We start from the raw sequence: 23,001 nt of genomic DNA, 5'->3' as shown, positions 1-23,001 counted from the left end.
GACAGACGCACCAACATGGACAGACGCACCAACATGGACAGACGCACCAACATGGACAGACGCACCAACATGGACATGGACCGAGCAAGGCCTCACTGACTGACTATTGAAATGACAATCTTGTCTATTGTGTAGACTGAAGTTTCAAGTCACTGTTTTCATTTCACCGCGGTCCCCGTCGCGGTCGTCGCCGACATCCTCCTCTTGAGCCATCCGCAGAAACTCTCGAACAAGACGGGATCCTGGCCTCGGAGATGGCGGATGTGAACTTTGGCTTTCGATCTCAATTTCAATTTCGTCGTCGATTCCGCAGCGGTACTTGGGTTTGAGGATTGCGACCGAGACTGAATGGGAGACTGGGGATCGGACGAGGACGCCATCGATATCGGTATCAGGCTGATGCGAGCAACAAGGGCTGGCTCATAGTCCTGGTCTTGGTCTTCATTGTCTTCCTCCGAGGAACTGGCGTCATTTGCACGCATGCAAGCAGGCGGGTCGCTGTCGTGCATTTCTTCATCTTGGTCGTCATCTCCTTTCACCATGGGCCGGTTTGTTCTCCCACGTTGGCCTTGGCCGTGTTGCTCTTGTCTCTTGCCCTGTGTCTGAGTCTTTTGCTGCTGCTGCTCGCTCTGATACAGCTTCTTCCGTCTAGCCTTACGACTCCACACGTCGCCATGCGGGCTAATGACCATGCCCACGCGTTGCTGCGGGATGTATCTCCAGAGGACATCTAATCGCGCCATCTCCTGGTTCAACTTCTTCCCGACTTCGACTTCGACTTCGGCCTCGGCACTGCCAGCCTGTGTATCATCTTCCGGGTTGACTTCGACCTCGACCTCAAAATCAAACTCCGATGGCGCAGGGAGCAGTCTTTTCTCGACGCCACTGGCACTGGATACGCCCCTTGCCACGAGCACGCCGGGTCTATACCCCATCCAACTCCACGCGACGCACCACCTTCGCGTCTTAGCCTTCTGGCCTTGGATGAACTCGGCCACCGCGAAATTCGTGCATCCGTGGGCTTTGAGTTTGTCCACGATGGCGCCGACACTGGATAGTTTTCCGAGCATGGAGCTGAACCACTGCACTCGTCGGTTGGTCTTCGGATCCAAAGACTCGTTAATCAGCCGGGACACGAACGAGACTTCTCCACCTGGGGTGATCATCTCGACGGGCGCGCCGGTGCAGGACGAGTTGGGCGGGCGCGATTTCTGACGCGCCGATTCCAGCAGGGACGAGGCGGAGGGGTAGAATGGCGGGTTGGTCATGATAATATCGATCCTGTGATATGATCAGATCGATGCTCATCCTGATCCATCGGGGTTGATGTAGAGTTTGAGGATGCTCTGGAAAGACTCCATTAAGGCTCGAGCTTGCTCTGACAGACGTGAAGCGAAGAAGTGTTGTGTAGCGCTACTAGAATGTATGCAAACCTACCTCTCAATGCCGATGCTTTCAATCTCTCGTATTGGAATCAGGGTTTCGCCCGTCACATCTGTGTCAACCACCCTTATCCGCGATCGCAGATTGTTCGTGGCAATGTTTTTGATTGCATACGTGCTGTTCTTTTCATCTATCTCGGTCGCAAGGAAACGCCATTGCGGCCGTTGTTGGCACGCCAGGAGGGGGTAGATCGCCGATGAGCCTGTGCCGCTGATTGCAAAGTGGGTGTGAGCACTCGTCAGTGATCAGTATGGAAAGGGAAAGGGGAGAATATTCTTCGAGGGAGGGCAGTGAACCGTAGAGATCATTCAGGACCAAGGACTTAGGGATGAGGCGTGGCAACACAACAACGGGCGAAAGATCACATACATATCGAGGCCGATCACTTGACGGTCAGGGTCGTAGCTTTGGTTCCAGTCGGGGGAGGTGTCGTCCAGGAGCCGCTGGATGAAGAGGACGTAGTTGAGTCTGCATGGTTTTCAAAGACAGTCAGCTATCAACATCTCCCTTATAGCGCAGGCGACCAGGCTTGTGGTGATCTTCTACCGGGTCTGCCCGGGGGTGCAGTGATTTAGATTGGAAGGACTTACCTGTTCGGAACCTATCAATGAGAAAGGTCAAACTTGGTAAGCTTAACAGGATGGTCTCCTCCTTGTTCTATTGCCTTACCATCCTGGCAGACTGGCGAGGGATTGGCGAGGCGGATAGGTTGAGGGGAGTCAAGGGAACGGAAAGCACGCAAGGACTCAACACGTACGGGCGGACAAAGCCTATCCTCGGGCAATTCAAGGGTCAAGTTGAAGTCTCGGTGTAAGATGGATTTCGTCAACTGTCTGTTCAACCCGACGCCGGACCATTAGTGATGCCTGATACCGGGAAACCAGTGGATAGGGGGGCCAATGACAAGACTCCATCAGAGTCTCGACCGATGCAGGAACGGGTGAGAGGTGTGGTATTTGAATTCACGTACCTGACGCTCTCCGGGTCAGAGAAGTCGAGTTGGCCATTCGGTTTTAACCTGCTCACACACGGATTGCTCCGTCAGCTTCATGTCATCGGGTCCTTTGCTAGGCTTGCCAGTGAGATTCCCCGATCGAGCATATTCTAGTACCAGATATGTACGTTGCAGTATCGAGTTTCAGTCACAATCAAGGTCTCTCTGTGATGCTAAGGTGGTCTTTAAGGCGTCTGTGTCATTTCATGCTTGTGTGAAACCGAAGCAGGGACGAGAGGGTAGAGGGTACAAACCTTTTGGCAAATTGGGGATACTGTAGTGCCAGGGTGGTAAAGTCGATGTCATTCTCGTAGATATTGGCTGGAACGGGCATTTAAGAAGACGACCTGAAGGATGGTGTGCTGAAGTGAGCTGGCTGATCATCCGTCAATCCTGGAGACTCAAGCGAATATCTACAGCTGTGTTGTGGTAAAGGCTGAGAACGGTGACAACAAAGGACGATGTTCTCAAGCGACCAATGAGACGAAACACGCTTAACCCGCTATGCCTCATTAGGATGCATACATGCTGCTTTAGATGCGAATCCCCTCTAGGGACATTGATTTCGAGCTTGCTATCCAGCCGCCAGGTCAAGCGGTAGATCAAGCCCCATAGGTCGGTTATCCTGTACGGAGAGAGATGGCATGCTTGGCCGACTATTACATCTCAAACAACCACCACCATCTTCCCGCCTGCCTGACTCTTCTCCATCAAGTGATGAGCCTCTCTGATCTCCTCAAATGCAAACACCCTGGCTGGCTTGACACTGAGCCTCCCTTCCGCGACATCTCTGACGACATCTTCCAGTGGAACGTCAGAGACCGGGAACTCCGGTGTCCCGAACACAAAACTACCGAAGAAGCTGAAATGGACTCCGCTCGCCATCTGGGCCAGTGGATTGAAGTCGGCGACTGGTGCCAATCCTCCTAGAAAGCCTGCAAGACACATCCTTCCGCCACGTCTGATGACGGTCAAAGTCTCAAGGAGCACGCTGTTCCCGACGAGGTTGAGGACGGTGTCAAATTTGGGATGGTTAGCCTGGTGTAGGCGCTGGGCAAGGTCTTGTTGTTCCAAGATGACTTCGGCGGCTCCCATGGCTTTGAGCATTGGAAATCGACTCTCGTTGCGACTGGTTGCGGAAACTTTGGCGCCAGCATTGACGGCCAATTTCAGCGCTGCCTGGCCCAGTGCCGACGTAGCACCTCGGATGAGCAGCGTCTGACCCAGTTTCAACTCCAAGTTGCGGAACAGACAGGTCCAGGCGGTCGCAAAAGACTCGGGGATTGCTGCGAGGGTCTCCCACGGCAAGTCGACATCAATCTTGGTGACATTGTTGACCGGTGCTAGAGTATACTGAGCATAACTCCCGTTGATGGCTCGACCCAATCCGCCCATCAAGGCAGCCACCTTTGTTCCTGGTGTAAACTCGTTGCCGAGACAAGCTTCGACAACCCCAACGCATTCAATGCCACTGATGGGCATCGATTCGGCCCATTCACCCTTCCGCATGTGCATTTCGGCATGGTTGACTCCAAAAGCTTTGACTTGAATCAGAACGAAGCCAGGCTTGGGTTCCGGTTTGGGCACATCTTTGACGGTGAGCACGTCTGGTTCGCCAAACTTTTCAATGACAATGGCCTTCATGGTTGACATGATAGGATATACTGTGTGTGGTCTTCTTTGGAATTGAAATAACGGCTTGTTTGGGGTGTCTTTGACCGTCAGATTGTATGATATTGGCTTGTCCACGGAGGGGGGACTGGAAGGGTATATTTATGCTTCTCCATTTTGCCTTCGACTTCCTCCTCCAAGACGAGCATGCGGCATGGGTTGCTGATGCGAGCAAGGGTGACTGGCAGCAGCAAAAGCAGCGACTCTTGTTACGTGGCACATAGGCACACGAAGAGGTGGTGTTGATGTCGGACGGGCTGAGAACGACAACATGAATCCCGCCGATTGAGGTGTCCACAAAATACAATGATAGGATATTGCCCTAGCAGCGCGAATGTGATGGGTTGTATTGTTCGAAACGCAGAGAACTGAGCATGACTGCGCCAACGCTAGTTCATTGCTGGGGTTCTCTTCGCCAATGCAACACCCTGCTCTTCGTTAATAAGCCTTCTGTAAAGCAGCGCTTGGGCGGCCTGATGAGTTTCGTGAGCAAGGGTGCCGCAGGTTCTTGTCAGCATCGTCAAGCGGCGGTGGTGACGTGTCAGCCAGGGCGATTGCGAACTCCGAGTGTTGGTCGACCGGCGGCGAGCTTCAATGCATCGTCACCATGTCGAGTCAAGTCGAATCGAGTGGAAGGGAGGAACAACATACGGATACAGCTGGGGCATAGACAAGCCTGAGACGAGAATTGTGAGAAAAAGCTGGAACACTAACGTCGTTTGTACCTGGACAAGCACATGACCCATCTGCTCGGCCATCCGCTGAACCATCCATCCATCACATCAATCCTGTGCATGCGCCAGACGCGGCACGCAGCTACCCAGCAGCTCGCACCACGGGTATAAGTCAACCCAACTGAACCTATGGACGTGATTGCGAATAACAAGAACATGACCATCTCCAACGCCTCGTTGTCAACGGGAAATACTCGTAACTCGTATCATTCCGCTTCCCCGTATGCCTCCCTTCCTAAGCACTGTACATGTGTGCACAACAACACAGAACGCAATATCCTCAAGTCCAAATCCCTTTGGGGCCCTCCCTCTTCTGCCTCTCCCAAAGCAGGCGTCTACTTCTTGAGCACAGCTTCATACAAGCTTACGATCGCCCCGAGTCCTGAGCTGATGAGGATGGCGAACCACCCACCCAAGATGCTCTCGTTGACGAGGGCAATGGTGAAGTGTTGATACAACCCACCCAAGTTGAGATGCTCGGCGTAGACCAGGTAGGCAATCAATCCCTTGGCAAGATTGAAGATCAAGGGGTCAAATTGCGCCTGAGCGCTGGCTTCCGCGGTGGCTCGACGCGTCGCATGAGAATGGACGGGATGAGCTTTGAGGGGCAGATTGATAAAGTAGGAGACAAAGGCCGGAAGAATGAACGATGTCAGTGTCCATAGAGAGAAAGGAGCCCAGAACTTGGAGTCGAGGAACAAGAACAAATCCGGGACACTGATTGCGGTCTTGGTCGACTTGATGTACGGGATCGGGGGCACCTCCGTCAATAGCTTGTTGGGTAGGATTTGCGCTCGAAGACCATATGCCTCGAGGAGGATGGCTAGCGCGGTGACCGTCAGAGGTGACGACAGAAGATCGCGTGTGGCGTCGGCGAATTCATGGATCTGAGTTCGGTCGTAGGCATGAGAGATTGAAAGGCGAAGACGACGCGTTTGTTGATCAATGGCATCGGTCACCACCGCCGGAGAGGGCGGGATAGGTATTTGAGAGGTCAAGATGGAGGACCGACGCGCGATTTCTTTCGCTGGCGCCTTGATCAAGGAGGAAACAGTTGGTGATTCGGTGTCGGTCCTGCGCGACGAATGTTAGCGGGCTCGCGACTGCATTGGAGGAGTATGGGTAAGCGTACGTGTCTTGCCCCGGCGAGGTTGTCTTGCGCTTGCTCTTTTTCGCGGGCGCAGCATCTTCATCGAATTTCACAATGTCCGTGACCTTGTCTGCCAGTTTCTTGACCGGCGACCGCGTGCTGCTGCCCACGCGCTTGTAGTATTCGCTCAGAACCGGCTCTTTGGCGTACCGGGTCGAGTTGGCGCGCAGATGCTCGTCCAGCACGACCTCAAGTTCGGCTTTCTTCAAACCAGCATAACTGTGGTCGCACAGACGTCAGTGACGATGCGGTGGTAAATGTGGCTCGGAGGCGACGCGTCTGAGGCGCCGCAGTCGCAGCCGAAGGATGAGACTCACTCTGGCAATTTGGTGGCTTCGGCGAACTCGGTAAGATCGCTCTTACGCAATTTCTGGAGGTACGGCAGGCCAGACATGGTCGCGGCGACAAATGTTCAGAAGGTGTTTGTGTGTTGCGCAATCGGCGACTGCCTTCACCGTGATGTTGGCGTTGGCGGAGGGGAAGATGGAGAATGGAGAATGGAGGAATGCGACGGCGGAGTGGTGTGGATGGAGAGGCAACGGCAACAACAACAACGATAATTAGAGCGATGACGGGGGATGGGCTGGGATGCTCGAGCTGAAAAGCAGTGGCTGGGGAGCCGATGGCTCTAGGTTGTAGGTAGTAATAATAGTAGGCACCTATAGGGAGGCCTTGGGAGCCTTAGCAGCCTCCAGACTCTCGCTCCTGGTTAGGCGCCGGTAGTAGCTTGGAGTCGGGAGTCGGAGCTCGAGCCTCACCTAGCACCCGGCACGTAAACAAGCAGCTCCAGGGCGTCACCACAGCTACTTAGTACTAATAATTGCTTTCCAGTGCCGCGATGAGGGCCGCAGTGTCGATTATTGAGCAGATTGACAGGTTGATTGGATGACGACCAACGCGTGTTCAGGAACGCAGAGAATGATCACGACAACAACCACCACGCCACGGCTGTCAAACTGTGCTCTTCCGTCTGTTCAGCCTAAGGGAGAGAGAGTGGACGAACTGGTGGCCGAGGCTGCTTGCTTTTGTAACTTGGTCAGCCTGAGCAAAAGTGAGCACCGTGGGTTGATTCTCCGATGACGTCGTTTGGAACCCAGTTGGGCGTTGGTGGTGTGGCTGCTCTGTACGGAGTACAAGCCTCAAGGTATTACCTTACCTTAGGTACTTAGGCAAGGCCTAAGGCTGGGTGCCAAAATACATGGCGAATTATACAGCGGGCTCAGTAGATAGCTGCTGTCTCTAGATATAGAATTTTAATACTAGAAATAGGAGAATTACTCTAGGGAGGCCGTGGAGTATATCTAGTATCTTAGAAAGATAATCATCCGGTAGAGCTAGAGGTTTCCCTAATCCTATCGAAGTAGCAGTTATGTATGTAAACCGCCTTTAATTCTGGCACCCACCCTAAGCCATAGTGTATGTACGGATATAGGTACCTAGGAGGTGCTAGGTACTTGCAGGTACTTGAGCTACTCCATACTCGTTACACAGACGTCCCTATCTCTGCCTCGTGAAGACGTCCTGTAGATCACCCGCCGGCCCCTCTGATGTCTTCCATACTAATTCAGCCTTACGGAGTACTTCCTTTGCTTCCTTCACTTCCTTCACTTCCTTCAAAGTGGTCCCCGTCTCAATCAACCTGCATTACTGTTCTATGCCAAGCATGTATAGCAATATTAAAATAGGTCGAAGTATACATACGATGCAGTAATTATAGTCACAAGCTCTTGACGAACATTGGCAATGTCTTGTCGGATTGCCCTCGTGTCTCTCGTTGACTGCTCCCTCATTGCACGAAGCTCGGCTAGTATCTCGGTAGCAATGATGTTGAAGTCGGCCTGCGGACCAAGAGCGATTTCGGTAGCCATCGTGACGGTGAGGGTAAGGGTGATTGTGGTGACAGTGGTTTGTGGTGCAATACGTGTCCCACTGGCCACGTCAAACTTCGCCGCTGGCCTCCCCGCGTCACATTTTCCCACTGCAGCCTGACCGGCCCGTAATTCTTGCCTCACATCTTCATACCGTAGCTACGTTAATAATCACGTCTTTTGCTCTGTGTGTTTCCTCATTGATGGCTCCCCCAGACCTCAACTCGCTTCCTCCCTCAAGGTCAATGTCTTCCTCGCCATTGCAACCTCGGTCCGTGCAAAGCGCAGCGTCTCCGCCCGTTCGACAAGACACTCAGACTCCCTCGCCGCGCACCTCTTCAATATCTCTGGCGACTGCTGCAATGGCCAATGCGGCAAATGAATCCAGGAGATCCTCTCTCAGCAATCGAGGTTCCCCGAGACTGGGGAGAATGCCTTCCGACCGTCGTCGTTCACAAGTCGCTATGGGCCTCAACCTGAACGACCCTACTCTTCCAAGCCCCGGCGAACTTTCCAGCAGCGACCCTCGAGTCAACTTGAGCCACAGTTTCGTGTCCGCAAGTCCTCCAACCATCGGTGGGCGGCCGGCAATCGCCACGGGCGACCCTCATCATCAGCGTCAGCCCAGCCTCGGCGATATTCACAACGAGTTGGAACAAGAGCAGGAGGCACAAGTGAATAGAATGCTGCAAATGATACGAGAGCAACAGCTTCAACTGGAGGCTTTGAGGACCAGTCAGGTAGACCAGCAATCGGCCCGCTCATCACAACCCACCTCAGCTGTCGCCGGCAACAGTACCGCAGTCGTCGACGACGAAACACCTGCTTCGGAACGCTCAATTTCCTTCCCTTCAATACATCCCGCTGTTCCGCTGGTTCCACAACCGAGACGCTTCTCCCGTGGCCCGTCCAGTGCAAGTCGTTCCCCGGCTCTACGACCTTTGCAGAGTGCAGGTCATGAATCCAGCCTCGGAACCAGTGGTGATTGGCCTCCTTCTCCCGTTGAAAGCGCCGCAAGACGGAACAGTTTTCGTGACGAAAACGCCTTTTATCAAGCCGAGACCGCCAATCTCACGCGTGAGAACCAAATGCTCCGAATGAGAATCCGAGAACTGGAGAAGCAACTGAGTGAGCTGAGTGCGGCCCCAGCCAACACTCCTTCCATCCCGAGCAACTTGGTGTCGAGCCCACCTGTAGAAGCCCAAGAAGAGGCATCTGCTGCGGCCGATATCGCGAGGATCACCACGGAGTCCGAGAAGATTTGATGCTATGCTGCGCTGAGGATGGGGTTTGTACAACTACGATGGACGGGAAAGCATTGCGACGGCGTTCGGTACTGTTGTTTGACCTGGACCATTCTCGGGAATCAAGACTGTAGGTATGAGCCAGGCCGACAACCTACGTAGGCAGAAAGAAATTGAGCGGCAGGGTTTTCATCAGGATCCGGAACGGGAAAAATGGCACCGCGAATATGGACTGGCGTTAGGTGGTCTTTATGGTTCTTACCTCGTTCACACAAGATGCGCGCCGCGAGTCGAGAACATCGTTTTCCGGGGGTACAGACTATGTTACAGTGTCCTATTTGCCAGGGTGAAGCTGAAAGCACACTTTTCAAGTGGTGTCGAAGATGGAACAGAACAGTACCTCTGCTGCCAAAAGAGCAAAGAGGCGCGTTTGGCATCTGCACATGATAATCTGCACAGGCAATGCCGCCAACGGCTTAATAAATGAACTATCGCTCACCCTGGCGCGAAGTATGTTGTCTGCCCTGTTGCTATATCAAGTTGATCATTCTGCGCCAGACACTGATCTAATTGCTCTATATTTCTATTCCATGCCTTGTAAGATCCTAAAACCCGGCGTCTCAATTCATCTCAATATGCTCATGCCAGATCCTGAATACTTAGCGTGAAGAATTTCAAGCATGAAGTTGCAATTCTCGCGAGATTGCCCGTCAGAATTGGTACACACACCCCCCCTATGCAATCCTCTCATGATCACTTCTCTGATCCTCCTTGCTCTTCTTCACCTGGTGCACCTTGTACTCGTGCCAAATGCTCCAGAGGCAACACCCGACCCCAAGCACCGCGGCACCAAAGGTAATCCAGTAGGCCGAACGGTAACAGCTCTTGCCAGCCAAGCATTCCATGTGGCCTTCATCGTTTCTCACCGAGTGGGCATCGTAAATGCGGCCGTACAAGAGATTAAAGACATTGCCTGAGATGACCGGGGCAAGCGTCATGGTACCCCAGTTCTGACTCAGTCCGTGGACACCGAAGCAGTGCGCCACAAGAGTGGGATAGACTCCGAACAGCACACCATAGGCGAGACCAGTCGAGCCGGTTAAGAGGACCAGAAAATTCGGGTTGGAGATGGTGGTCGCCAGGACCTGTGCAACGCAGAACATCAAGGCGGAAGCAAATAGGCACCAGAAGCGGGATCGGTCGAATTTCGATACGAGAAGGTCGGAGCCAATGCCAGAAAGAAGGCGGCCCGTGAAACTGCAAAAAGAGAGTATCGACACATGCATCGCTTGGCGGGTTTCGATGAATGAAGGCGGGACTGATGGATCGTAGGATCTCCAAAGGGCTTGGGCATCGTTGCCAATGTTACTGCTAATATTAGTAGGGTACTCTGTAGGTTCAAAAGACAAATCGTACTTAATGGTCATCAAGCCAATCCCTGTCAACAGTCCAAGCATGCAAAACAATTGCCAAAACTCAGGATGTGGTAGGAGAGCAAACCCCCTAATATCTAAATGCGACGACTCATGATTTCTGTCAGACTGCTGATACTTCGAACTCTCCGGGCCTCGGATGTCTTCAGTAGAGGATTTAGAGAGTAGAGAGGAGTTTTCGTCTCCGGGTTCAGGAATGGCTTCGGAGTCGTGAGATTCAATGCTGCTTGAGGGGAGGAGCTTGTGGGTATGATCTGGCGTACCTGGCTCTTCCGGACGATGGTGACTTGTGCTCTCAGGAGATCTGGTTCTGTGGAGGACTTGTTGTTCGTGTTGGGGAAGATGCTGGTAGCTGTGCGGCGGTAAGGTGCGTAGGAAAGGAAAAGAGATCAACGGTAGTACGACGGTCCCAGTGGCTAAGAGGATGAGAAAGTTGTATGTCCCGGGGGGCAATAGCAATGCTATGGCAGCGAATAACATGGCGCTCAGACCGAAGGCTGCCAATGGAAAGGCTGTGGCAGTTCCTCGCGACTCGGGAAAGTTGAGGGCGGCTGCTGGAGTCACTCAACATGTCTCAGAATGGGACGCGGGTTGCTCACCAACTTTGATAGATGCAGTGAATGCTGAACAGCTTCCAGCACCGCTAAAGAACGAGAATACGCATATAAGTGCTACACTGTAGGCTCCAGGACCCGCCTCGTATGCTATAGCCTTATTAGTAACGCCGTCTGTAGTTGGAGGACGCGTCGTCGATACCTCTAGCAATTGGATAGTAGCCCGCTGCAAAGAGTATGATCCCTAAAGCAACCCCCCATCTTGGACCTTTGGCATCCACCATCATACCCGAGGGTATTCCAAAAGCGTACATTCCCAGATTGCCCATAGTCCCCTAGGAGTTTCATGTATCAGTCCACAGTCTTTTGTCGTCGCCGCGGGGTTCGCTGAGGGCCTCATACGATGAGGTTACTGTCCGTTGCGGACAGTCTGAGACGCGAGGCGAAACTAGGACCCCATGCTGAGTATCCGTACTATCAAGCCTCGGTCAGTGGTTGACTCTGTGATCGGGTAAACGTGCGTACATTCGTGCCACATGCCAATGCTGTAGCGGTACAAGCGATCACCGAAAGAATCCTCGCCCTCCGCGGGTCAATGGTGAAGACCGCCATGTCTTTGCGCTCCAGAGCAGATCGGTGTTCGCTAAATCATCGTCAAATTCGAAAGGGACGCCCTAAGAGGCAGTCAAGCAGTCAGGGAGGTGAGGAAAGTGAAAGATGGCGTATGAAGCAGTCAGAGCCGTCAACCGGCATCGTATCCGAGAGTCTTGCTCCTCCGGCCTCTGAGGTGGGTTGGAGGGAGGTGGACGGAGCAGGCCGGTGGTCGTGTCAGCCAATTAGGAAGCCGCCCATTCTGCTCGCCGCTCGGAGAAGCTTCCCTCCAGCCCGCGCTAGATAGTAGGCGGACACAGTTAGCAGCTTAGCCTGCTACTAACTGCTATTGCCTCGTCATGTCAGGACCCTAAGACTGCGACTTCCGCGGCTGCGTTCGATGCCTGCGCTTCCATCTCTTCCGTCGACAACAGCAACAGCCTTCCAGTGTTCAACATTGTATCAAAGACTGATCAGCAACCTCCCCAGTCATACATTACACATCCGGATCAGCATCAATTCGCCATCGCTCTAGCCTTCAAACTCCTCCAACATCTCCATTGTTCTCCGGCGGCAGGCCCAGCCCTCTACGATGGGAGCTGTTCTAGCAATCCCGTCGCTCCTCATACCCTCCGTGACGACTCTCTGGTCAATTGGCGCATCATGTTGCGGAGCGGCATCGTGTTCCATGTTGTGTGGACCATGCGGCATGTCCAAGTTCAGATCCTCGATTGCCACGAGGATCGCGTATGCGATGATTCTGCTGGTGAACAGTATTCTGGCCTGGATCATGCTCACACCGTGGGCCATCCGGAAGCTTGAACACCTCACGCTCGACTACATGACATTCCAGTGCGGTTCGTCCCGGTGTTACGGTTATTTCGCAGTCCAGCGAATCAATTTCGCCCTCGGTCTTTTCCACCTCCTCCTCGCCGTCCTCCTCATCGGTGTCAGGAGCACAAGAGATACACGAGCAGGCCTGCAAAATGGGTTCTGGGGTCCGAAAATCCTGGCTTGGATCGCCTTTATCCTGTTGTCGTTCTTTATCCCTGAAGGGTTCTTCCTCTTCTGGGGAAATTATGTCGCCTACCTTGGGGCGATGCTTTTTGTTCTCCTCGGACTCATCCTCCTCGTCGACCTTGCGCATAGCTGGGCGGAACTATGTCAGGATAAGATCGATGAAGGAGATGGTCCCAACTACAGACTTTGGCAAGCTCTGCTTATGGGGTCAAGCTTGGGCATGTATCTGGCTGCCTTTGCCATGACGATAGTCATGTACATCTTCTTCGCCAGCAGCGGATGCAGCATGAACATTTCTGCCATTACGATCAACCTGGTGCTCATCTTTGTCATCACCTTGCTCAGTGTCAACCCCACCATTCAAGATGCAAACCCCAAAGCAGGATTGGCGCAGTCGGCCATAGTCGCGGCTTATTGCACGTACCTTACGCTTTCGGCGGTCTGCATGGAGCCGGACGACAAAAACTGCAACCCTCTCATTCGAGCTCGAGGTGCACGAACAACCACGGTCGTCCTTGGTGCTGTTGTCACCATGCTTACAATCGCATACACTACCACTCGAGCAGCCACACAAGGGTTCGCACTGGGGTCGAATACCGGCAAGAACAAATATGCTCAAGTCACGCAGGAGGAGTACGAGCATGGTTTAGTCACTCAGCAACCCGCGTCTCGGCGTGAGATCATGAGGGCCGCCGTTGAGAGTGGTGCGCTGCCTGCATCTGCATTGGATGAGGACTCAGATGACGAGGATGATACTGCTGTTAGCTCCAAAGACGACGAACGCCAGGGGACCCAGTATAACTACAGCCTGTTCCACGTAATCTTCTTGATGGCGACTTGCTGGGTGGCTACGCTTCTTACACAGAAGATGGATCCTGAGAACTCGAGCGACTTCACGCCTGTGGGACGGACATATTGGGCAAGCTGGATCAAGATTGTCAGCGCATGGGTGTGCTATGCAATCTACAGTTGGAGTCTTGTGGCGCCCGTCGTACTCGAAGGCCGGGAGTTCTCCTGAGAGAAGGCCCCGGTCAGGTAGGATCCGAGGAACGTTTTATAACAACTATTCGATACTCGCTATTGAGTGTCAAGGCACGAATCAAGGATTTTTGTTCTTTATTGGCTGTCCCCATCTATGACTACCAGCGCTTTTCTAAAGGGTCGCTTAACGTGCTCTAACACTCTCATGGTCTCTCATTGATTCATTCGCCCAAAGGGGTAATAGGTAGCAACCCCACCCGAAAGCAGCCGATCGCGCCGAAAGGATCTATCTAGTATCTAGTCTAGGTCGCACAAACGGAGAAGATTCAAGAAAAAATCTCAGCTTAGCCGCCACCAGCCAGACCCCGAATGTATGCCTATGCCCCTGCCCCTGCCCACCCCGTTGTACACTCGGTCCCGAAGGAAAAAAGGGTATCTTGGAATTGGTTGCAAGAAGCCCACGCCGACAGACAGGGGTAGGACTCTTGTAGAAAGAAAGGGAAACCGTGGCGTCGTCTTCCCGGAAACCCATTCGACGATGGCCAGACCTGACGTGCAGCACTGAAAGAGTAGTAGCAAGTGGTCTGCCGCTAGACGGGGCGTGCCTCGAGCCCGAAAACACCACGGCCCGGGGATAGTGGCGCAGGTCTAGACATGCTTGGGATCGGGATCCGTTCCAGCCGACGACGACGACGACGACGACGACATCAGCGGCCGTAATAGCGAGGCTGGTCCTTTGCGAGGGTCCCGGTGGCGCTGCGACTGTACCGCTTGCACATGTTGCACATCAGGAAGCCGCAATGTTTGCACTGCCAGATCTTGGTGGTGTTGTCGCCGCATTTGCCGCATTTCCAGATCAGCGAGCAGTGGCCCTCGTTGTATTTTCCTTGATATTCGTGCCCGGGGCAGTTCTGGTAGGTGTATCGGTAACTGATGCCTGTATTGGCGGGCTTGGTAATAGGTAAGTATCTCTTCTCAAAGTCGAGGCGAGACTGAAGTCAAGTGACTTACCCCAGTCATGATGGCTACTGTGTTCGGTTGTCCGAGTCGTGATGTGTACTATTCTGAGCTCAGGGCGATCATGTACGCTGAACTCTAGGATATCAAATGCTGTCTTCAATGTGCAATATCGAGGGGGTTTCGAAGCCGTGTCGATCGCCCGGGGGAATTTATAGATGATAGAGTCGCAGATGGAGAGACCGCAACTGTCACCGCTCCCCATAGCCTCTTGTCGTCAAGCCAGGAATCCGTGAACACTGCTGTGACTGTCGAGGAGAGGCTGTCATCCTTGCACGCCCAGCGTGTTGACATGGCTGAAAACAGAAAAGTTCCCTGGCGAGGATGACCCCCAGTAGTAACATCTTGCGCCGGGATCCTCGAGGGTTTCAGGGTGTCGTGCTCAGCTTTGCTGAGAGGCAAGTGGTCCCGGATAAGCCTTGACGGATCGATAGACTACAGAGGGACCAGTCCAATGGCAGGTCCAACCCCTTCTACAGAAAAGGTTTAGAGATCCGTAGCCGGTGCGGAAGCCCGTTCCACCCGGGCTCTAAAACTTGTCGAAGTTTGTTCTTGTCCCGACCGTGCTGTCGTGATTGACCCAGTGCTGGGGAGTTCGAGCTTGGTGGCCAATGAAGGGAGCCTCTAGCAAGGGATCGAGTCTGGACTCTCAACGCGATGAATGCGCGAGGCAAAAGTCCAGGCGGTGCCGAATGCCGTGGGGAGCTGAAACGCGGTGGGACATGGACAGATAGGATGGATATACAGAGTAAGGGTGGGGTCAAGATTTGCCCTAGTGCCCTGGATACGCCTGAGGACGTCTCATTGTCTTTCGACAGTGCTGTGTCAATGCTGAGCTACGCGATTATAAGGCGAAACAGGACTTGGGTGCCGATGCAGGCCAGGGATTCGGTCGATCGTCGGACAAGGCGTGCTGGGGTCGTGGATCGAGCCTACTGGAAGCCGAGGAGGCTTTTGTCAAGTCCGAAAATAGTCGAGATGCAGGCATCTTAGCGAGGAGGTTGCAGGGGGCTGACCCAGAACCGGAAACCTCCCCCCAGGCTTCCGAAAGCATCGCAGCCGATTGCGCCGCAACAGCTCTAGCTCAAACCTAACAGCCCTAAGAGCTTGAAATGTTGCGCTGGCCTATGCATACCGTGCAGGGGTAGGCGATCGTAGGGTGTAGGGTGTACGGAGCTAGGTACAGAGTACTCTGTATGCATCGCGCAACCACATCTGCATTTCCGTATGGCCAGTCCTCTCTAGCAGGACGCCGTTGCGACCGGAGGGCTTTCCCCCCCGGTTGAAGTACATAGCTGCTGCTTGGGCACAGAGAAGAAGATGCCACTTGTTGCTCTATCGCCGACGCCTTCTCGTGGGGTCAAATGGCCATGGTGCATGCAAGGTAATCGAGTCCAAGGGGTCGATCATGTACGCAGCCTGCGGCTCTTCGCGATCACGGACACCTCAGGTCTCATATTGTCCGATGATCCCTCAACGACGCCATCGTGTATCCCGTTGTTGCAGGAGAGCCCCAGGCCGGATGTTTGTTTCCCCGTGACAAGGCTGCATATGCATTGCGCATCTACTGGGATAGCAAGGTGGCAAGGTCGATGAACATGCCAGTAATTCGTTGGACTTACCCTTGCAACTCAAATTGCAAGCCCTCGGACGAGCATTGCGGTTCCGCTCACAGCAAGGAAAGAAGACGCAGCAATATATTCGTATCGGGGCGTTCGATACACCAAGACTGGAGTAGATGATCGCAGCAGCACTGAACGCCAAGGGTATCGTACAACCAAAAACAGGCAGGCAGGTGGCGGAGCGAGTATTGCTGGTGATTCAGCTCAAGATACCGTCTGGAGTTCCTAATCGTTCAGATGGAATAAGGGCGACATATCCTCTGCAAGACGAAGAAGTTAGATGGGATTGTACCAAGCGGTAAATGGCCTGCCTGTACTTACCTCCGTGATGATTGCGGCGGATAGCCTCGGCTAGCAGGTTCGAGAGGTCGATGACAATCAGCTTCCTGGACACCCTTAGTCGCTCAGGGGCTATAGGAAAAGTATTCGTCACGACAATGTGATCGATGCAATCACATGCTTCCAGCTCTTCGAGAGAATCATCGCCGAACAATGCATGGATGGCAATGCAATACACCTTTTTGGCCCTTCCGATCTTGACGCAGGTTTCCGCAGCTGCAATCCAGGAGCCAGCTCTATCTAAGATGTCATCCATCAAAAGAACGGTCCGTCCCCGCACGTTGCCGACTAGGGTGATAGTGTGTTCGAGGTCGGGGTTTCTAATTCCCTCCTCTTCCTCATCGGAAGTTGCGACGGCATCGAAAGTTCCGCCAAGAGCATGCTCGGGCTGGAATGATGATGCATTGGAGACGAAGGAAGATGTCATTGGATCGTAGGAATGGTTGTCATCTGGTGCAATTCGATCGTTCGGAGGACCCAAGTTGGACGCCGATGTACTGGATAATATCGGGGATGGATGATCGTCGTTCACCAGGTGGCCTTGAACCAGTCGACCTACAATGACTTCACGAGCCCGCTCGTCATTATGAGCTTCGTTGGCTTCGTATTCGGAGAGACGACGTGCGCTTGGAGCAGTCTCAACGCGACTGAGTCGCGTTGGGGACGCAGGAGGAGAGGATGACTCGACTCTGGTGGTTTGAATAAGGGGGCTTGATACAATGGTCACTGCCTTGGGCCTGCCAGGGCGGGTGAGATTGTTCGCTGCCGGACCTCGGCCGCGGTGAGGGAGATCACTTCGGCGCTCCGAATCCTGCGGTCTCTCAGACTCAGTATCGGCCTCATGACCGTCGTCGCCATCACTGAGGCGCTCCCGGATGCGCAGCGACTGTGGCTCAATGGCGTCAAAGAAGATGACGCTGTCCATCATGTTGTTCGCAGGGTGGGATGTTCGGGAACGATCCTTGTCGGTGGATACGAGGGCAAAGCTCAACTTGAGAGAATCGGCAAGTGAGGTGACTCGTTTAGTGCCGCCAACATTCTTGCTCACCACGACTGCCTCTTTCCAGTTGGGGACATTGTTTTTGATCCAACGGGCAATTATCGGCTCGGCGAACAGGTTGTCCACCGGCTTGCCAAAAAACCCTTGCATCTGTGAGGCGTGAAGATCGACGGTGATGACATGGTCTACGCCCGCAACCAGCATGAGGTTGGCGAGCATTTTGGCGGTGATTGCGCCTCGATGGCTCTTCTTCTTAGACTGGCGTGAATAGGGGAAGTAAGGCATGACCGCGGTGATAGACTTTGCTGAACCGCCCTTGCATGCCGCAATCATGATGAGCATTTCCATAACACTGTCGTTGATGTGGGGGCTACCACTCTGCACGATGAAGACATCTTCATTCCTGACCGACGTCCCGATCTGAACACTGATCTCGCCGTTGGCAAAATTGCCCAAATCGCATTTGGCCGGCGAGGAGCCCAGCCGTTGACAGATGGATTCGACGAGGCTCGGATGAGACCGGCCGGAGAAGACTTTGACGCCCCTCATTCTCGCCGTAGGAAAAATTGAGGTTAGAACGAGGGAGACGATCGAAAGAAGTAAAAGGGGATGCGCTGGTCTATGAGGAATGAAGCGATCTAGCAAGGCTCTATCTCGTATGGAAATGACTTTTTTTTTTGGAAGAACGAGGCTTGGGTTGATTTAATTGCGGGCGGGATCACGTGACGGCGCAGTTTCGGTTTCGGAATCTTATCGATTCGTTGATTTCGATTGCACGCGTCCGCTCGCCCTTCACCCTTCAATTCTCGACATCATTTATCCCGCGGCCATCTTACCTCCTTCAGAGGTTGCCTCATGGCTGTTCCTGGCGTTATGCGCCTATCATGTCTTCCACATTCCCCGAGATTCAGGGTGGAGGCTCCTTGATTCTCGCCTGGCAGATCAAGAACAAAGAGGTCCTGGTAGTCGGCGGAGGTGAGGTGAGTTTTCTGGCCACCACGCCCTTATTGTGGTTTGTGGTTGACAGCAAGGATGCCAGGTCGCCGCCGGCCGCATTGTCAATCTCCTCAATGCCGACGCCAAGGTCACTGTCGTTTGCCCGCGAGAGGGCCTGAACGAAGAGGTGGCGTATCGAGTGGACCACGGACAGGTCAAACACGTCGATCGAATCTTCCTCCCGCTGGACCTCGAACCGGAAAAAAAGATTGCCATGGTATTGACCGCCATAGACGACCCCGATGCATCCACTCGGATATGGAAGTATTGCAAGCAACTGAAGACCCCCGTCAACATTGCCGATGTGCCCTCCGAATGCGACTTCTATTTTGGAAGTGTACACCGCGACGGACCTCTTCAGATCATGGTGTCTACGAACGGCAATGGGCCCCGGATGGCCGCGGCGATCCGGCGACAGATAGGTGAGATGCTCCCCAAAGGGACCGGCGACAGCATCGAGAAAGTAGGTCAACTCCGGCGACGGCTTCGGAGAGCGGCCCCAGGGAAGAGCACGCGGGACATTAGCAAGAGGATGGCGTGGATGAGTGCCGTGTGTGACAAATGGAGCACAGGAGATTTCAATGCCATGGACGACGCAGACATGGAGGCATTGGTACATTACTACGAGTCGGGCAGGGTGCCCAGTTTTGAGCAGATTCGGCTTGGACACAGGGGAGATGTTGTATGGGAGTTCGACGGGTCATTTGGATGGATGTAGGTTGTAGCACTATCACGCCGGGTGAGAATGGGATCGGATCGGGTTTTCTGCAACAATCGGCGTACTGTGAAATGGCGGGCAAGGCGCATGGGACAGGGATGATGGTCGGCTTAGACCGTAGACCCAAGACCCAAGATATCTGATATCTGTGCCAGCGAAGCCGAAGCCGCAGTTGCGTCCTGGCCTTCTGGTGCCTCACTGCCGGTCTGAGGCACGAGGATACTGTACTTTCTATTTCTGGCCTTGCTGTGGCCTTGCTGCGGCCCTGCTGTGGCCCTGCTGCCTGAAGAAGTACGGAGTACCTAGTAGTGAAGCCAGCATGACATGCAGCCAAGCTTGAAGATGGCACTGGGGACCCGCGGGATCCTTGGTGCCTTGGATTCTTGGTGTCTTGGTGTCTTGGTGTTCTTGTCTTTTCAGCTGCGATGACGTACGCGGGCAACTGCGCTGGCTACCCACCTTCAGGTGAGTAGTTGTAACGTTCCCGATGCCATTCACCCAACCACCGACCATGATCCATGATTCCCCAGTTCCACCAGCAAACCAAGGCTCACATACACGGCTCAGCTGGCTTCCAGCTTTTCTGGCATTTTTCCACTCTTCCCTCCTCTTCCTCCTCCCTGAGATCCCTGAGGAAGTCTGAACCTTCGCCCAATATTGTTTGTCCAAGAGCGTCTTCCGACTGCCTCGACTTGGTCCCTCTTGCGCGCCTAGCCTCGCCCCGATACCGTCCCCTTCCCTTCCACTAACGCTGCTGGTCTGGGTGGGCCTGGGCACCGAGGCTGTCGAGATTCAATCAAACCCAAGTCAGAAGCCAGATCAGGTCGGGTCAATGAGATAGATCAGAACAGAATGCATTCCCTTCGTGAGAAGCTCAAAGGTCTGCTTGCCGCCCACTCCATCTGGGCGGGTAATGATATCCTACAGATACCAACCTCCATGACGCCAAGGTGGGAGCCATCCACTTGAAAAGCAAGTTAGGCAAGCTCAAAAACCTGGTCAACCGAAACCATCGCCATGACGAGGAGCACGAGCAAGAGACTGATCGGAAACGGACCGCGATTTGTGAATCCCATCGTTTTGGCTCCTTTTTCCCGGAGCGCGACAACAACAAGATCAAGTGGTATGTCGACGGCCGCGACTACATGTGGGCTGTCTCAGTCGGCCTTGAGAGTGCCAAAGAGACCATTTACATCGCCGACTGGTGGCTCTCCCCCGAATTGTTTTTGCGCCGCCCACCTTTCTTCAACCAGGAATGGCGTCTGGACCAAGTCATCAAACGGGCCGCTGAACGTGGAGTCCAAGTCTACGTGATCGTCTACAAGGAGGTGCAACAAGCACTGACCTGCAATTCCGCTCATACCAAGCATGCTTTAAGGGCATTATGCCCCCCCGGGACCCCCGGCCACGGCAATGTCCACGTAATGCGCCATCCAGACCACAATGTTTTCGAGAACTTCGGGGACATGACGTTCTACTGGGCCCACCACGAGAAATTCATCGTCGTTGACTATCAACTTGCATACATTGGAGGCATAGACCTGTGTTACGGACGGTGGGATGTCCGTCAACATCTGCTTGCCGACGTTCATCCTTCTGGCGTCGTCAATGAAGTCTTCCCTGGCCAAGACTTCAACAACAACAGGTAAGACGGTCTGCTTCGTCATCGGACTTGTCCAGGGCTGACTATTCATCCAGAATCATGGACTTTCAGACCGTCGAAGATTGGTCGAACAATGAACTCAATAAGACTGACTACGGCAGGATGCCATGGCACGACGTAGCCATGGCATTGACCGGAGAGTGCGTGATTGACATAGCCGAACACTTCGTGCTGAGGTGGAACTTTATCAAACGAGACAAATATAAACGCGACGAAAAGATCGACTACCTATGCATGACTACCAGGTCTAAGGCAGATGGATCGAATCCGGACGAGGATCTGATCTCGATCCAGCGGCCCAAACATCCCGTCGGCAAGTATATCGAACATCCTATCAGTCCGCTAGAGGGTAAGGGACTACAGAACGCAGGCTCCGTCCACGCCCAGCTCGTCCGAAGCAGTGACGACTGGAGTAGCGGTATTCTGCTCGATCATAGCATTCAAAATGCTTACATCGAGCTCATTGAAAATGCTCAGCATTATGTGTACATTGAGAACCAATTCTTCATTACTGCCACCGGCGACCAACAGAAACCCATCCAAAACACCATTGGTCGCGCCATTGTCAATGCCTGTGTTCGGGCTGCAAAGGAAGGTCGAAAGTTCAGAGTCATCCTTGTGATCCCTGCGATTCCTGGCTTCGCAGGCGACTTGCGCCAGGACGCCGCCATCGGCACCAGGGCGATCATGGATTACCAGTACAAGAGCATCAACCGGGGTGAGCATTCCATCATGGGCCAGCTTAAGGCGGCCGGCCTCGACCCAAACGAGTACATCTTTGCCTTCAACCTTCGCGCCTATGATCGCATCAGCAAAACCGAAGCATTGATCCAGCAAGAGAAAGAATCCGGTGTTTCGTACCAGCAACTGCAACGCGCCGAGGCCGAAGAAATTATGGGATCAGGCATCCACGGCTACAAAGGCGAGAAAACCGAGAAGGAATCTCACGGCCCAGGCCACTCGGTAGACGAAGACGAACAACACCGCATCATAGACCGCAAGCGCAAATTCGAAGCAGCCCGGAAGGAACTCGATGTCCAAGACCCGGTCACCTCAGCCGAATCTATTGCAGAAGATGCTATGGCCCGCGGCGGCCTTGTCAGCGAAGAGCATTGGGAAGGCGATCCAGAAGCCGAGAAGGAGAACTTCGTGCAAGAGGAGCTCTACATTCACGCCAAGGTGCTCATCGTCGACGACAAGACCGTCGTTTGTGGTTCCAGCAACCTCAACGACCGCTCGCAGTTAGGCTCGCACGACTCTGAACTGTCCATTGTCATGACTGACACCCGAACAATCGAGTCCACCATGGACGGCAAGCCCTACCAAGCGGGTTACCACGCCGCGTCTCTCCGCCGGCATCTGTGGCGCGAGCACCTTGGCATCATTGAGGCTCAGACCGTAGACGCATCGAAGGATCCTAACGCGCAGCCACCGACTGTCTGCATGAATGAAGAGTATAGTGGCGAGGAATGGGAGTTCGTCGCGGACCCGCTGGGTGACGAGTTATGGGAGAAATGGAAGAGCCAGGCGACGGTCAATACCGACATCTACCGATACCTTTTTCGAGCGGACCCGGACAACCACATCAAGACCTGGAAGGACTACGACAATTTTGCCCCTCGTCAAACCATCAAGCAAGGCCACCTCCACGATCCGCACATGCCTGCCGAGACAGTGCGGAAGGAGCTTGACAAGATCAGGGGCCACTTGGTCTGGATGCCACTGGACTTCTTATGTGAGGAAGAGATGGCGGAGAAAGGACTTCAGATCAATGCTTATACCGAGGTAAGTTTGCTCCGCGGACCTGTAATCTCCATGTTTGCATTCAGGTTATATTCACATTGCTAACTAACCGTTCTTCAGAGTATATACACATGATCCTCTGTCCTGGGCTGTGCAATACTGGGGCATTATGCCCCATTGCTGTCTGAAGCCAGGGCAGAATCCAGAAGGAGGTTTTTGG

At 53.7% G+C, this 23,001-nt stretch overlaps 10 protein-coding genes across 10 annotated transcripts; 4 read left to right on the top strand and 6 right to left on the bottom strand.

Annotated features, from left to right (window-relative positions):
• Positions 1-158: 158 nt before the first annotated feature.
• On the bottom strand, positions 159-2,771 carry A1O3_06317 (uncharacterized protein; the record flags this gene model as incomplete). The annotated part of the gene is made up of 5 exons (XM_007736437.1): positions 159-1,281; positions 1,438-1,653; positions 1,813-1,911; positions 2,414-2,461; positions 2,692-2,771. 5 exons carry the CDS (start codon positions 2,769-2,771, stop codon positions 159-161), a joined length of 1,566 nt encoding a protein of 521 aa, XP_007734627.1.
• A 332-nt stretch (positions 2,772-3,103) lies between these two features.
• A1O3_06316 (uncharacterized protein) lies at positions 3,104-4,090 on the bottom strand (the record flags this gene model as incomplete). Its single annotated transcript, XM_007736436.1, has 1 exon — positions 3,104-4,090. One exon carries the CDS (start codon positions 4,088-4,090, stop codon positions 3,104-3,106), a length of 987 nt encoding a protein of 328 aa, XP_007734626.1.
• Positions 4,091-5,177: 1,087 nt separating this feature from the next.
• On the bottom strand, positions 5,178-6,386 carry A1O3_06315 (uncharacterized protein; the record flags this gene model as incomplete). The annotated part of the gene is made up of 3 exons (XM_007736435.1): positions 5,178-5,916; positions 5,975-6,211; positions 6,310-6,386. The coding sequence occupies 3 exons, from the start codon at positions 6,384-6,386 to the stop codon at positions 5,178-5,180; spliced, it is 1,053 nt and encodes a 350-aa protein (XP_007734625.1).
• Positions 6,387-7,489: 1,103 nt separating this feature from the next.
• Positions 7,490-7,860, bottom strand: A1O3_06314 (uncharacterized protein; the record flags this gene model as incomplete). The annotated part of the gene is made up of 2 exons (XM_007736434.1): positions 7,490-7,631; positions 7,694-7,860. The coding sequence occupies 2 exons, from the start codon at positions 7,858-7,860 to the stop codon at positions 7,490-7,492; spliced, it is 309 nt and encodes a 102-aa protein (XP_007734624.1).
• Positions 7,861-8,222: 362 nt separating this feature from the next.
• A1O3_06313 (uncharacterized protein) lies at positions 8,223-9,125 on the top strand (the record flags this gene model as incomplete). Its single annotated transcript, XM_007736433.1, has 1 exon — positions 8,223-9,125. One exon carries the CDS (start codon positions 8,223-8,225, stop codon positions 9,123-9,125), a length of 903 nt encoding a protein of 300 aa, XP_007734623.1.
• Positions 9,126-9,838: 713 nt separating this feature from the next.
• Positions 9,839-11,703, bottom strand: A1O3_06312 (uncharacterized protein; the record flags this gene model as incomplete). Its single annotated transcript, XM_007736432.1, has 6 exons — positions 9,839-10,472; positions 10,521-11,088; positions 11,137-11,241; positions 11,294-11,426; positions 11,494-11,565; positions 11,617-11,703. The coding sequence occupies 6 exons, from the start codon at positions 11,701-11,703 to the stop codon at positions 9,839-9,841; spliced, it is 1,599 nt and encodes a 532-aa protein (XP_007734622.1).
• Positions 11,704-12,274: 571 nt separating this feature from the next.
• A1O3_06311 (uncharacterized protein) lies at positions 12,275-13,720 on the top strand (the record flags this gene model as incomplete). Its single annotated transcript, XM_007736431.1, has 1 exon — positions 12,275-13,720. One exon carries the CDS (start codon positions 12,275-12,277, stop codon positions 13,718-13,720), a length of 1,446 nt encoding a protein of 481 aa, XP_007734621.1.
• A 2,827-nt stretch (positions 13,721-16,547) lies between these two features.
• On the bottom strand, positions 16,548-18,210 carry A1O3_06310 (ribose-phosphate pyrophosphokinase; the record flags this gene model as incomplete). The annotated part of the gene is made up of 2 exons (XM_007736430.1): positions 16,548-16,582; positions 16,644-18,210. The coding sequence occupies 2 exons, from the start codon at positions 18,208-18,210 to the stop codon at positions 16,548-16,550; spliced, it is 1,602 nt and encodes a 533-aa protein (XP_007734620.1).
• A 335-nt stretch (positions 18,211-18,545) lies between these two features.
• On the top strand, positions 18,546-19,375 carry A1O3_06309 (uncharacterized protein; the record flags this gene model as incomplete). Its single annotated transcript, XM_007736429.1, has 2 exons — positions 18,546-18,641; positions 18,701-19,375. The coding sequence occupies 2 exons, from the start codon at positions 18,546-18,548 to the stop codon at positions 19,373-19,375; spliced, it is 771 nt and encodes a 256-aa protein (XP_007734619.1).
• Positions 19,376-20,227: 852 nt separating this feature from the next.
• Positions 20,228-22,916, top strand: A1O3_06308 (uncharacterized protein; the record flags this gene model as incomplete). The annotated part of the gene is made up of 4 exons (XM_007736428.1): positions 20,228-20,255; positions 20,303-21,020; positions 21,074-22,823; positions 22,902-22,916. 4 exons carry the CDS (start codon positions 20,228-20,230, stop codon positions 22,914-22,916), a joined length of 2,511 nt encoding a protein of 836 aa, XP_007734618.1.
• Positions 22,917-23,001: the final 85 nt, after the last annotated feature.

Source organism: Capronia epimyces (assembly GCF_000585565.1).
Source record: "Capronia epimyces CBS 606.96 chromosome Unknown aczIQ-supercont1.5, whole genome shotgun sequence".
In the NCBI taxonomy this organism is placed as follows: domain Eukaryota; kingdom Fungi; phylum Ascomycota; class Eurotiomycetes; order Chaetothyriales; family Herpotrichiellaceae; genus Capronia; species Capronia epimyces.
The sequence above is the reverse complement of the archived record's forward strand: the minus strand, read 5'-3'. Positions and strand labels throughout refer to the sequence as shown.